This window comes from Panthera leo, chromosome D1 (assembly GCF_018350215.1).
Source record: "Panthera leo isolate Ple1 chromosome D1, P.leo_Ple1_pat1.1, whole genome shotgun sequence".
Lineage (NCBI taxonomy): Eukaryota > Metazoa > Chordata > Mammalia > Carnivora > Felidae > Panthera > Panthera leo.
The window spans coordinates 56,370,769-56,382,369 of record NC_056688.1 but is presented as its reverse complement, the minus strand read 5'-3'; the positions used below and the strand labels follow the sequence as shown (position 1 = coordinate 56,382,369).

The window sequence follows — 11,601 nt, the reverse complement described above, 5'->3', positions numbered from 1 at the left end:
TGACTATGAGATTTAACACTCTAAGATTCCTTAGATGGATTCAAAGATTCCATGGGGGTTCAAGTAAGATATCACCTTCTATGATGGTCACTTCAGGATTCAAGTTCTCTCCAATTCTGACCCTGATTCACAGAGTCTGAACCTCTTCTAATCTAAGATTTCTCACAGTCTGTGTAATCAGACTTTGAGCAGCAGCCCCTAACCCAGACTTCCAAGTTAGTCACCAGCAGCAGACTGGGGTGGCCAGAAAGGGCCCTCCCCCCACCCCTCTGCCAGGGACCCAGATGATTCATCCACTGGGTGCTGGGATTCATTTGTTCCCCACGATCCAAGGATGCACCAGGAAGAAAGAAGATACTCAGGATAGTTTATTGATTGAATGAATGAATGAATGAGTGAACGAATGAAGGGTCTCTCTACCCTGTCCCTTCCTCTCCACATTGTGCCCATTTGTTATCTATCCCTTCACTATTAGAAGACTTGCAGGAGGTATGGGCATGTCCTAAATAATCTTCTGCTGCCTTCTTGAGTTCCCTACTAACCTGCATGTTTCCTTCTCATCATGTACATCCTTGAGGGCAGGGACTTTGTCCTTTTCTCAGCTCTATCTGTAGCACCTAGAAGAGAATTGAATATCCAGCTTAGCTCAGAGCTCAAGGGACTATCAGTTGTGGGAGGGTGGGGTAAGAGGGGTTGATAGACCTGGAGCCATGGGAGGAAACCCGGACAGGGAGGGGGCAGGGATAACCAAGGAGAGAGGGAGCCAGACTTACAGATGGGAAGGAAGCAACGAATGACAGCACCACATTTCACAGCCAAAGAAGGAACTGTGGCCTAGAAAAAGAAAGTAACTTGCTTAGGGTCACACAACATATTACTTAGTGGACAGTCAGGGTTCTCCTTCCTGCACACCCCTCCAGACCCGGCCACACTACGACGTTCCCCCGGAGTCCCCGCCTCTATCACTTCAAGACTTTCCAGGGTGAGGGTCCGCTATTGGGCCCCTCAGGACCCCTCTTCCCCTCAGGGCAGTCACTAAGGTCGAGCTCCGGTGATCAGGAGAAGCTGGGAATGGAGAAAGATGCTGCTTCTCAGTTTCTGACCACCTCCCCTGAGACAAAGCAGAGGGGTCCTGACTGAGGAGGGGGCGTGTCGGAGAACCCAATTAAGTTTCAGCTCTAAAACGGGGGAACGGATCCCCTTGGGGCAGAGACCTTGCAAGGGAAAGGGCTGCTGGAAGGAAGTGCGATCCGGGGTAAGATTGTGGGGATTGGGGATGCTCCTCTCTGGGGAGCTGGACCCTGAAACTCAGTGTCCCCTCCAGCTCAGTGATTCCAACTACCCCCCTCCCCACCCCCCGCCCGCTCCCCACCTCCAGAACCGGAAAAGTCCGGAGTCTCCACAGTGTCCACGCGCAGCGCAGGTCGTGCGGTCCGGTGCCCGGCCTCTCTGCTGGGGGTTCCCAGCGCGCCCCCCCCCCCCCATTGGGGGGCAGTAGGACCCAGGGGCCGGGTGAGAGCGCGCAGGGGGAGGGGCGGCAGCCAGGGCGGTCTGGGGGAGGTCTTTGGCTGTTTTTTTTTTTTTTTTGGCTGAGCCGGGGCGCCCTCCGGAAGCGTTTCCAACTTTCCAGAAGTTTCTCGGGACGGGCGGGAGGAGGGGAACGCCATATATAGATCTGGGGAGCCGGGAGCGGCGGAGAGTGGAATCCGTCCGCGGCTTGAGTGGGACGACTGTCCGGCGCCAGCCCACCCGGCCCAGGTGAGGGAGGGGGCCGGTCTGCGTGCGGCGGGCGCTTTGGGGGTGCTCCGGAGACTGAGACAGGGCGGGAGGCCGCCGGGAGGGATTGGGGGCCAACCCAGAGCCCGCAAACCGGAGTCCTTGGCACTTAGGGAGCAGCTGGGGCGTTCGGGGTCGGGAGCCGGGGGCCAGATGGTGACGGCTGAGTGAGCCTGTAGGACTAGGGCGAGATCAGGGCAAGGGTGGGGAGTCGGGGCGCTCAGAGGCTCGGAAAAAGTGCAGGCTTCCATGGGAGTTTGGGGCAGGGGTGCTGACGGCAGGGAGGAAACAGTGGGGCTGGGAGCCAGGATGCTGAGACTGCCTTGTGCAGGAACCAGAAGGGAGGAGGTGGGGTCTGGGGGCCTCTCCAGCAGGGGTGGGAGGCCAGGCCAGCTTTGCAGTTCGGGGCGCCTCCACCTCTAGGGCTGAGGCCCGGGGGCCGGCGGAGGTAGGTGGACCAACCTCCTGACGGGCAGGGGGGCATCTGCGCCTCCTGAAAGTAGGGTGGTAGGAAAGGAGATGAAGTAGTCTTGGCTTTTCCTGGGAGGGGTTCTTGGGACCCCCACCGTTTGGGAAGAGTCACAAACGGTGGCTCATTTCTGATCAGCAGCCTGCATGTGTCCATGTTGGCAGCTAAAGGAGCAGCTTGACCAGTGTCCCCCACCTCCCTTGGGAAGCGGGTGAGGAATCAGCAGGCTCCATATCCTCCCACCCAAGAGGGGAGGGTTAGCTGATTAGAAGGCTTTGAGTCGCCCACTCTCAACTCTGTCCACTGCCACCTGGTTCTTGGAGTGGCTGCAGGGTTAAGGCTACTTCCAAAGGCCAGGGTTCCCTGCCCCCAGCCTAGGGACATTCCTGAGGCGGCCAGAGTGGAGGAAGAATGAAACCACTTCCAGCATGGCCCGGAGGCCCTGCCCCTCCTCTTCTCCGTTTCCGGCAGGTCCCTCTGGGCTGTAGGGCCCGGATGGAGGGGAAGGAGGCTGGAGGGAAACTGGGGGCCTTGGTTCCCTGGAAACCTCTGGCTGGCACCACACCCTCCTGTCTTCAGATGGTTCACCTGCCCATCCCCCCCTCCTGAGGCCTCCGGATCCAGTCCTTTTGTTTCTGGTCACCGGGATTGCCAGCAGAAATGGTTTTGTTTTGTTTTGTTTTAACCTCACTGTGTAACAGGATACCACATCCAGGCTTCCTCCGGGGGCTCTGCGGGGGCTCTGCGGGTGCTTCCCGGAGGAAGAAGCCCTGCGCTGGGAGGCCTGCCCCCCCACTGATCCTGTGGGACCTGGGGTGGCTCCCTGCCCCACTCTGGCCTCAGTGGCTCCCGCTGTACAGTGAGGTGGACAACCTCCAAGGTCCCTGTGGAGCTGGGACTAGCTGTGCCTTCCTTTGTGCCAGGGGCAGTGTAGATGGGGTCCCATGTTGGGGTTGGGCCTTCCAGGCCCCGCCTCACCACCGCTCCAGCTCTGCCCTAGCCCATCCTCCTCACTCTTCTGTTTTCTTTCAGAATGAAAAAGGCAGGCACTGACCTCCCCCTGAGGCAGTTTCCAGGTACTTTAGACTCCCTCAAAGTGTTTGAGATCCTCTCTGGTGACCCCTAGCATTTGCTTCTCTTCCCTCTTACTTACAAAAACCCAGAATCCAGTCCCAACTCAGTCTGGCTAGCTGTGGGCACAGCCCTTGGCTCTCTGATCGAACAGTTTTCTTTGTGGGACTGTAAAGTCGTCTAACCTCGGCCTCAGGGCTGGGATTTCTCTGTGGCAACGCGGGCTGGGCTGTGGGAGGCTGGCTTGCTTGCAGTGACTTGCCTCCCTCTGTTGCCGCTGCTGGGTCAACGTTAAGGGCGGCCCTTCTCCGCAGCCACGCATCTCCCTGCACCTCCCTGCAGAGACCCTGTGCAGACTCAAGGAGGCTCTGGGCCACCCCCTGGGACCTGCACCCAGGCCTCCTGCTTCCCAGGCTGGAAGCCCCCCTCTGCCGGCGGCGGATGGAGATAATTCAGTTTCCAAGCCTGCCACGTCACCTAGAGTGGGAGCTAGAGCAGGAGGAGCAGGAGCGCGGCTGTGTGGCTGCCTGAGGAATCCCAAACTAGTCATTTGGAGCTTTCTTGGAAAGCCCCTCCCAGCCCTTTGAGGTTCTGGTTGGCTGGGGGTGGGGGCTGTCAAGATGGTGTCTGCCACGTGGCAGGGCTGGGAGCTGGGCTCCTTGACTCTCTCCCAGTGGGATGCTAGTGGCCTTTTCCCCCCCGGGTCTGTGCTCTGGCATCAGTTGTATGGACTAGAGGTGGCCTTCGAGTTGAGTGACCAAATGCCTGTTGTCCAGGCAGAATAATCAGTAGTGCCCCATTTTACTCTCTTAGGCATCCTTTTGTGTGCGGTAATTCTTTGGTCTTTCTGCTTTTGAGGCTCCAGTCCTGATGGGGAAGGAGCTAGGGCTGGGAGGAAGGTGGGCCCTGAGATCCCCCCTCTTGTCTGCGCTCTAGGGTACAAGCCTCTCTTGGGCCTTGCGCCGTGCCCCCCCCCCCCCCCCCCCCCGCTTTCTCCGCGCGTCCTTTGCTTCCCCTTTACGCTGCACCTTCTGAGAGGTGGCCGCCCAGGGAGGGGGGACCCGCCTCGGTTCACAGGTTGGCTACAGCAGTGGAGTCTTTCCAGAGACCCAGTGCTCTTGCAGGCAGGCCGAAGTCCTGAGGGTCCTCTGCTAGGATTCTCAATTTGGAGGTCCTTAAGGACCCCAGGATGGGATCCGCTGGAGCAGTGGGACCCCAGCCTCCACCAGAGTTCCTACCAACCCTTCCCTTCCCCCTATCCATCTTGCCTGAAAGTAACGGGGAAGTATCCCATGTGGAGAGACTGTCCTGATTGGAGGCCCCGGGAGGAGAGTGAGGCTTGTTTTGGGGACCAGTGCTATTGCTGTGGTTTGGAAGGGATCCTGAGGAGAACCCTGAAGCCACAGAGCGGAGGGCCTGTGTGATAGCCAGGCCCTGTCAGATTGGAGGGCAGAATGGAATCTGAGGTGGACCCAGCTTCCTGTGAACACGCTTCTGGTTAGCCTCTGGTGAACGGGAGGGGGTGTCATTGCTCCATTCAACTGTGACTTACTCCTCCTCCAGTATCCTTCCTCTCAGGAAACCTACCCCTCCACCCCACTTTTGTCCTGGGGATTTCCCATCCATTCTCGGGACTGTGGACAGATGGACAGGCATGTCCCTGCTAGGATAGAGGCCTTGGGCATGGAGACCTAGACCTTTATGGCTTGGCAAATGGAGACTGAAGCTGAGAGAGGAGTGGACACACACTCAAGGTCACCCTTGGGGCTGCAGAGTTTAGCATCTGGGTTCCCCCATTTAATGAGTGAGCCAATCGGTGACTCATTAACATCCCAGGGCAGGGTAAAAGGCACAGGGGGAGGGGCAGTCCTTCATCCTGTCCCAACAGGACATCCTTTGTCCAGGCACCTGAGCTTCATGCAGACCCTCAGTCCATCCGCCACATGTTTCCACTGGAAAAGCGTCCCGGGGTCATATGAGATCAGAGCTAATCTGTATACAAAATGAGGACCCTAAGTCTGGCCAAGTGACCCTGATTTTTGTTCATTGAGGAACAGCTGAGGCCCACTGTGTGCTAGGCACTGGAGATGTAGAGGATAACCAGACTGGCTCGATTTCTTGTCCACTCGGAGTTCATAGACTAGTTAGGGATGGAGATCACGTATAATAAACACACAAGACTGACTGTTGTAAGTTCTGTGTAAGAAATCAATAGGGTGGAGCTGTTGCCTTGCTAGAAACCCTGCTCCGGATTAGGAGCTCAGAGAAGGCCCCAGAGAGACTGGGCAGACTGAGACCTCTGATCTGGGCAACTCTTGAGTTAGGTCTGGGTTCCCCAGAACTCTGAGCTCTCTTGATCCCATCTGCAGGGGACTTGGTGGCTGCCAGAAGGCTGGGGATGGTTCTTGGGGAGGAACATCTAGGGTTTCAGAGCCACCCTCTCTCCAACCCTCACAGGTCCCCCGTGGTGTGTACAACCCGCCTCCCAGCCATGCGCCTCCTCGCGCTCATCGGCGCCTGCTGCCTCCTGGCCGTGGCTCTGGCCGCCGAGGTGAAGAAGCCCGCGGCTGCTGCAGCACCGGGCACGGCAGAGAAGCTGAGCCCCAAAGCGGCCACGCTGGCCGAGCGCAGCGCCGGCCTGGCCTTCAGCCTGTACCAGGCCATGGCCAAGGACCAGGCGGTGGAGAACATCCTGCTGTCGCCGGTGGTGGTGGCCTCGTCCCTGGGGCTCGTGTCGCTGGGAGGCAAGGCGGCCACGGCCTCCCAGGCCAAGGCGGTGCTGAGCGCGGAGCAGCTGCGGGACGAGGAGGTGCACGCGGGCCTGGGTGAGCTGCTGCGAGCGCTCAGCAACAGCACGGCGCGCAACGTGACCTGGAAGCTGGGCAGCCGCCTGTACGGGCCCAGCTCGGTGAGCTTCGCAGAGGACTTCGTGCGCAGCAGCAAGCAGCACTACAACTGCGAGCACTCCAAGATCAACTTCCGCGACAAGCGCAGCGCCCTGCAGTCCATCAATGAATGGGCGGCGCAAACCACCGACGGCAAGCTGCCCGAGGTCACCAAGGACGTGGAGCGCACGGACGGTGCCCTGCTGGTCAATGCCATGTTCTTCAAGCGTGAGTCCAGAGGGGTGGGGCGGCCGGGCACAGAGCCCTCAGCAGCTGGGGTGGGGAGCCAGCTCGGCACGTGTTGCCCAAATGCCTGACAGGTGCCAGGGCAGAGGGCGGACGTGGCGGTGGCTGAGCCGAGGGTCCTCCTGAAAGAGTTCTCTGTCCGGTGGAATCAGCCGGACCCTGACTGTAGACAGCTGTTTCTCATAGCTTCAGGCAGCATGTCGCGGGGCCAACGCCCATGTCCCCCAACGCGGGGAGCATGTACTCTGTGGACTGGGCGCTGGGGTGGGGGGGAAGGTGAGCCCCAAAGACTAGAACGGAAGCCTGTGGCCGAGAGAGATCCAGGGTGTGCAGTTGGGGGGCTGTGTTCTGAGTGGGGGCCGTCTATTTCTGACCTTGCGTTCTGCTTCCCACTCCAGCGCATTGGGACGAGAGGTTTCACCACAAGATGGTGGACAACCGAGGCTTCATGGTGACCCGATCCTATACTGTGGGTGTTACCATGATGCACCGCACAGGTGGGTGACCTGTGGAGCCGGGGGCCGAGGTGGGGGGGTGAGGGTGCTCGGGGCCTAGCCTGCCCCCAGCCCTGCGTGCCCAGTGCCCTCTCGGCTCTCCTCCCAGGCCTCTACAACTACTACGATGACGAGAAGGAGAAGCTGCAGATTGTGGAGATGCCCCTGGCGCACAAGCTCTCCAGCCTCATCATCCTCATGCCGCACCACGTGGAGCCCCTCGAGCGCCTTGAGAAGCTGCTGACCAAGGAGCAGCTGAAGATCTGGATGGGGAAGATGCAGAAGAAGGCTGTCGCCATCTCCCTGCCCAAGGGTGTGGTGGAGGTGACCCACGACCTGCAGGTGAGGGATGGCCCAACTTGGGGTCTGCAGGGCCTGGAGGAGAGGGGTGCTTGGGGCACCCATTCGTCAGCTCAGCCGGTCTGTCCTGAGCCTCCGTGGGTGTCCAGGTAGTACTGGGCGCTGCTGCGGGGAGAGGCCTGGGACCTGCCTTTGGGAACATAATGGTGACATCCGTAGTTAAATGCGATAGAGCGCCTGCTGTATGCCAGACACTCTTCAGAGCACTTCGTAGATGTTAACCTTTTAATCCTCGAAACAACTTCATTAGGTAGGACTAATAAGCTTCTTAGAGATGAGGAAACCGAGGCTCAGGAAGGTTAAACAACTTACCCACAGTCACGCAGACGGTAACTCAGACATCTGGCACCAAGCTGTGCCTTAGTCCCGTACCGTACTGCCTCTGAGCCTGAGGTGCCCCCAGTTCTAGACTGTTCCAGCCGAAGGGTCGTCCCCCGTGCAGCAGTAAGACGAACAATGGCTGTCAGCAGTGAGGCACTCGGGGTGGCTGGAAACTGAACCCATGCATTCAACGTTATCTTCTCCTCATGACCACCCTGGGTGTTGGGCAGTGGCTTGAAGGGAGGCAGTGACTTGCTGAGGTCACCTTGGTTAGTGAGTGGTAGAGCTGTGATGAGTCCTCAGGGTGAAAATTCAAGGTGGCCTTTTTGTCAGTCAGGAGAGATTTTTTTTTTTTTTTTTTTTTTTTTTTTAACCTACTCAAAAGGGAAAACTTTTATCTCATTCGTGCCTTGGATGCCAGAAATGGCTCCTTGGTAAGCTTCTCACTCACGGGATTGATTCAGATTCACTGCTGACACTGTGGAGAGAAAGCTTGTGATGAAATGGGGCTTCGGCTCCAGACCACGGACTAGTGGCCCTTGCGTGGCCTGTGCTGTGGGTCATGCTGAGGTGTCCAGAGAGGAGCCATCACCACGTCCTGGATCCGTCCAGGTTCTTCCCCAGCTGCTCCTTCTGCGGTGGCTGCTCTGACGCCATCCTCCCTTTTTTTCTCCCGTGTCTTCCTGGAACCCCGGGTGGACACACAAGTCCATGGGGTACATGGAGTTGAGAAATTTGACGTGTGTGACTTGTGTAAGGTCATTGGGACTGGAGTCGCTGGGCTTAGAACACCTGTCTCAGGACCCCCTGACCCTCAGGACCCCAGCTCAAGTGCCTGTTTGGCCTCACCAGGGAGGTGGCCTGTCCTGCAGAAACCTGGGCCCGGAAGCTGCTGGTGACTCGGCCAGTAGTCCTTCTCTGCAGCGTCTTCCTCACTGAGCCGCAGGGAGACCAGGCTCCGGTCGTGGGGGATAAGGAAGGCTTCCTGGAAAACGGGGTGGTTAAAGCATTCTACAGGGATGGGGGTGGCCATTGAGACACCATTGAGGGTGCCGGCTGTTCAGTGAGACTGTCGAATAAAGTGCTGGGAGAGGTATGCTAAGGGATAAGGCCACAGCACAAGGCACAGTTGACATACGAAAGCACTTGTACTTGGCTTCCGGCGGCTCTGCAGAGCCATGGCAAGTGTGTGTGTTGGGAGTGGGGTGCATGTTTGTGGGGGTGCGTTTTAATTTTGTACTATGGGAATACGTAAAAACGTATATTGGGGCGCCTGGGTGGCTCAGTCGGTTGAGCGTCCCACTTCAGCTCAGGTCAGGATCTCATGGTTTGTGAGTTCAGGTCCCACATTGGGTTCACTGCTGTCAGCGCAAAGCCCGCTTCAGATCCTCTGTCCCCCTCTCTCTACCCCTCCCCTGCTTGCAGTCTCTCAAAAATAAACAAACATTTAAAAAAAGATGTATCATGTATACATTAAAACTTGATCAGTGTAATGAACTCTCCTGTATCCATCACCCAGCTTCAATCATCAGCAGCTCATGACCGATAAGGAGTCATCTACACACAGCCATTTCTCCCCCAACAGATTATTTTTTGTTAATTGTTTGTTTAGTTTTGAAAGAGGGAGAGAGAGCATGATGGGGAGAGGGGTAGAAATAGAGGGAGACAGAGGATCCAAAGCAGGCTCTGTGCTGACAACAGAGAGCCCCCTGTGGGGCTTGAACTCAGACCTGAGCCAAAGTTGGACACTCAGCCTAACCAGCCAGGTGCCCCACCCCCATCAGATTATTCTGAAGCAATTCCCAGGCAGAAAGCACCCTGGACAGGTTTTAAAGCCCCAGGATTATATGGTCATAGTTATCCTTAGAGTAGTTTTCCTTACATTTGAGTGTGCCAAGAATTACCTAGAGATTTTGTTAAAGAAGCTTCCTGGGTCCTCCCCCAGAGATTCTGATAGGTGGCTCTGGGAGAGAGGGGGTCAGGAGACGTGTGTTCCATATAAGCTCCCAGGTGGTACCCGTACTGGCAGTCCGTGACCCGTGCTTTGAGAAGCACTGATCAAGATTTCTCAGCAGGACCGGGGATAAATTCTGCCTTTCTCCCGAGTCTCCGTGTCCTTATCTGTTATGTGGCAATTAGAGGTTCTTGCAGGGTTGTCGTGAGAGTTAAGAAAGCAGTGGTTCGAAGTGCCTACATCATGTCTGGCATACAGGAGGTGACGGGGAGGTGGTAATCTCTGCTCTGAGGAACGGGGTAGGAGGTGATGGGTGGTGAGGGTGGAGGGTGCGGGTCTAGGAGCCTTGCCCATCTCATGGCCTCACCCGGCACCTGCCTCATCCCGCAGAAACACCTGGCCGGGCTGGGTCTGACTGAGGCCATCGACAAGAACAAGGCAGATTTATCACGCATGTCGGGCAAGAAGGACCTGTACTTGGCCAGTGTGTTCCACGCCACTGCCTTCGAGTGGGACACAGAGGGCAACCCCTTTGACCAGGACATCTATGGGCGCGAGGAGCTGCGAAGCCCCAAGCTCTTCTATGCTGACCACCCCTTCATCTTCCTGGTTCGAGACACCCAGAGTGGCTCCCTGCTGTTCATTGGGCGCCTGGTTCGGCCCAAGGGTGACAAGATGCGAGACGAGCTGTAGGGCCCCAGGGTCATGGGATGGCAGGAGGCAGCCGAAGGCTCCTGAGACACATGGGTGCTATGGGAGGGAGGGAGTTGAGGTACTGACCTTGGATAGTCCATGGGGTAGGGGTGGGCAAACAGAGCAGGCTTCCTGTGTGTCTGAGCAGACTTCCCAGCCATCTGCTTGGACGTGGGCTCCCAGATACCATGATGCTGAGCCCAGGAACCCCAGGGACCCCACATTCTGTGGGACCTGGGCAGTAGTCATGTCCTGCCCTCAGAGCCCTGGGTTTAAGCCTGCCTCAATCAGTGTTCATATTTATAGCCAAGTGCTTTCTCATCTGTGAGACGGAATCGAGCTAGTGGGGGCTCACCCCAGGCCCCGTGGAACGGGGGCCCTCTTTCCCTGACCCGACCATCACCTCAGCCCTCTCTCCAGCTCTATTCCAATCCTCTCCCAACTTCCCTCAACTATAAAATGAGGTGCTGCACCCCCTGGGACAAGTACCCCCATGATGGCCCTGGCCCCAGTTGAGGGGGGGATCGGGAAATAGCTCGTGGGGGTGGGGGTGGGGGCTCATGGACAGATTCTGGTCAGGCATCATGGGGATGAACTTTTTTTCTCCGTTTGTAGATTTTCAAAGATGGGGAGGGAAGGGGGAAAATGAGCCTTTGTTGCTGTCACATCAAGAACTTATTTGTACAATTTTTTTTTCAATAAAACTTTTCCAGTGAAGTTTTGTTGGAGCCTGGAGGGTGACTGGATCAGAGATTCCCATGTCATTTTTCCCGGGAGACAAGGGCTTCTTGTGTTAAGCCAGGGCCCATATCATTATGGTGCTGAAATGCTGGCAGATAACCGCAGGCCCCCTACATGCCGACTCGGGAAATGGTTTTGGCTTTGGCCGCCCTGGAGAGGTGGCTTTGGGGCTGGGGTGACAGTGCTGGACCTGGAGCCCAGGGCATTCTACACTGGAACTTTGGCTCTCCAGTCTTCAGTTTCCTAGCTTTTCACTTCAAACTGATCTCATCCATAGCCAGGTTAGATAGGCTGCCTGACTGAGCCCGGCTTTGGCAGGAAGGAGCTTCTGGGATCCTTGTCCCATTTGGGTGTGCAGCAGGAAAGGAGGAGGGACCTGACACAGCCCTCCTCACATGGTCCTTGGGGCTCTTGACCCCATAGCTCAGTAGGAGAGAGGGTGAGTGGGGCAGAGGAAACTGGATTCGACACTGCTTGCTGGCAGTGTAGTCTCGGGCAGGTCACTTCCTCTCTCCGGGCGCCTCTCTGGCTTCCCTCTTCCACCAACTTTGCCCTGGGGGTTGTTGGTCCAAGGAGCGGAGCCCCTGCCTG

At 57.3% G+C, this 11,601-nt stretch overlaps 1 protein-coding gene and 1 long non-coding RNA gene across 2 annotated transcripts; one reads left to right on the top strand and one right to left on the bottom strand.

Annotated features, from left to right (window-relative positions):
- Positions 1-451: 451 nt before the first annotated feature.
- LOC122200698 lies at positions 452-1,401 on the bottom strand. Its single transcript, XR_006193898.1, has 3 exons — positions 1,373-1,401; positions 774-834; positions 452-617 (listed from the first exon to the last, which is right to left on the bottom strand). It is a non-coding gene; the product is annotated as an uncharacterized LOC122200698 (long non-coding RNA).
- Positions 1,402-1,598: 197 nt separating this feature from the next.
- On the top strand, positions 1,599-10,986 carry SERPINH1 (serpin family H member 1). The gene is made up of 5 exons (XM_042906419.1): positions 1,599-1,758; positions 5,774-6,429; positions 6,846-6,944; positions 7,051-7,283; positions 9,967-10,986. The coding sequence occupies exons 2-5, from the start codon at positions 5,808-5,810 to the stop codon at positions 10,267-10,269; spliced, it is 1,257 nt and encodes a 418-aa protein (XP_042762353.1). The 5' UTR covers positions 1,599-1,758; positions 5,774-5,807; the 3' UTR covers positions 10,270-10,986.
- Positions 10,987-11,601: the final 615 nt, after the last annotated feature.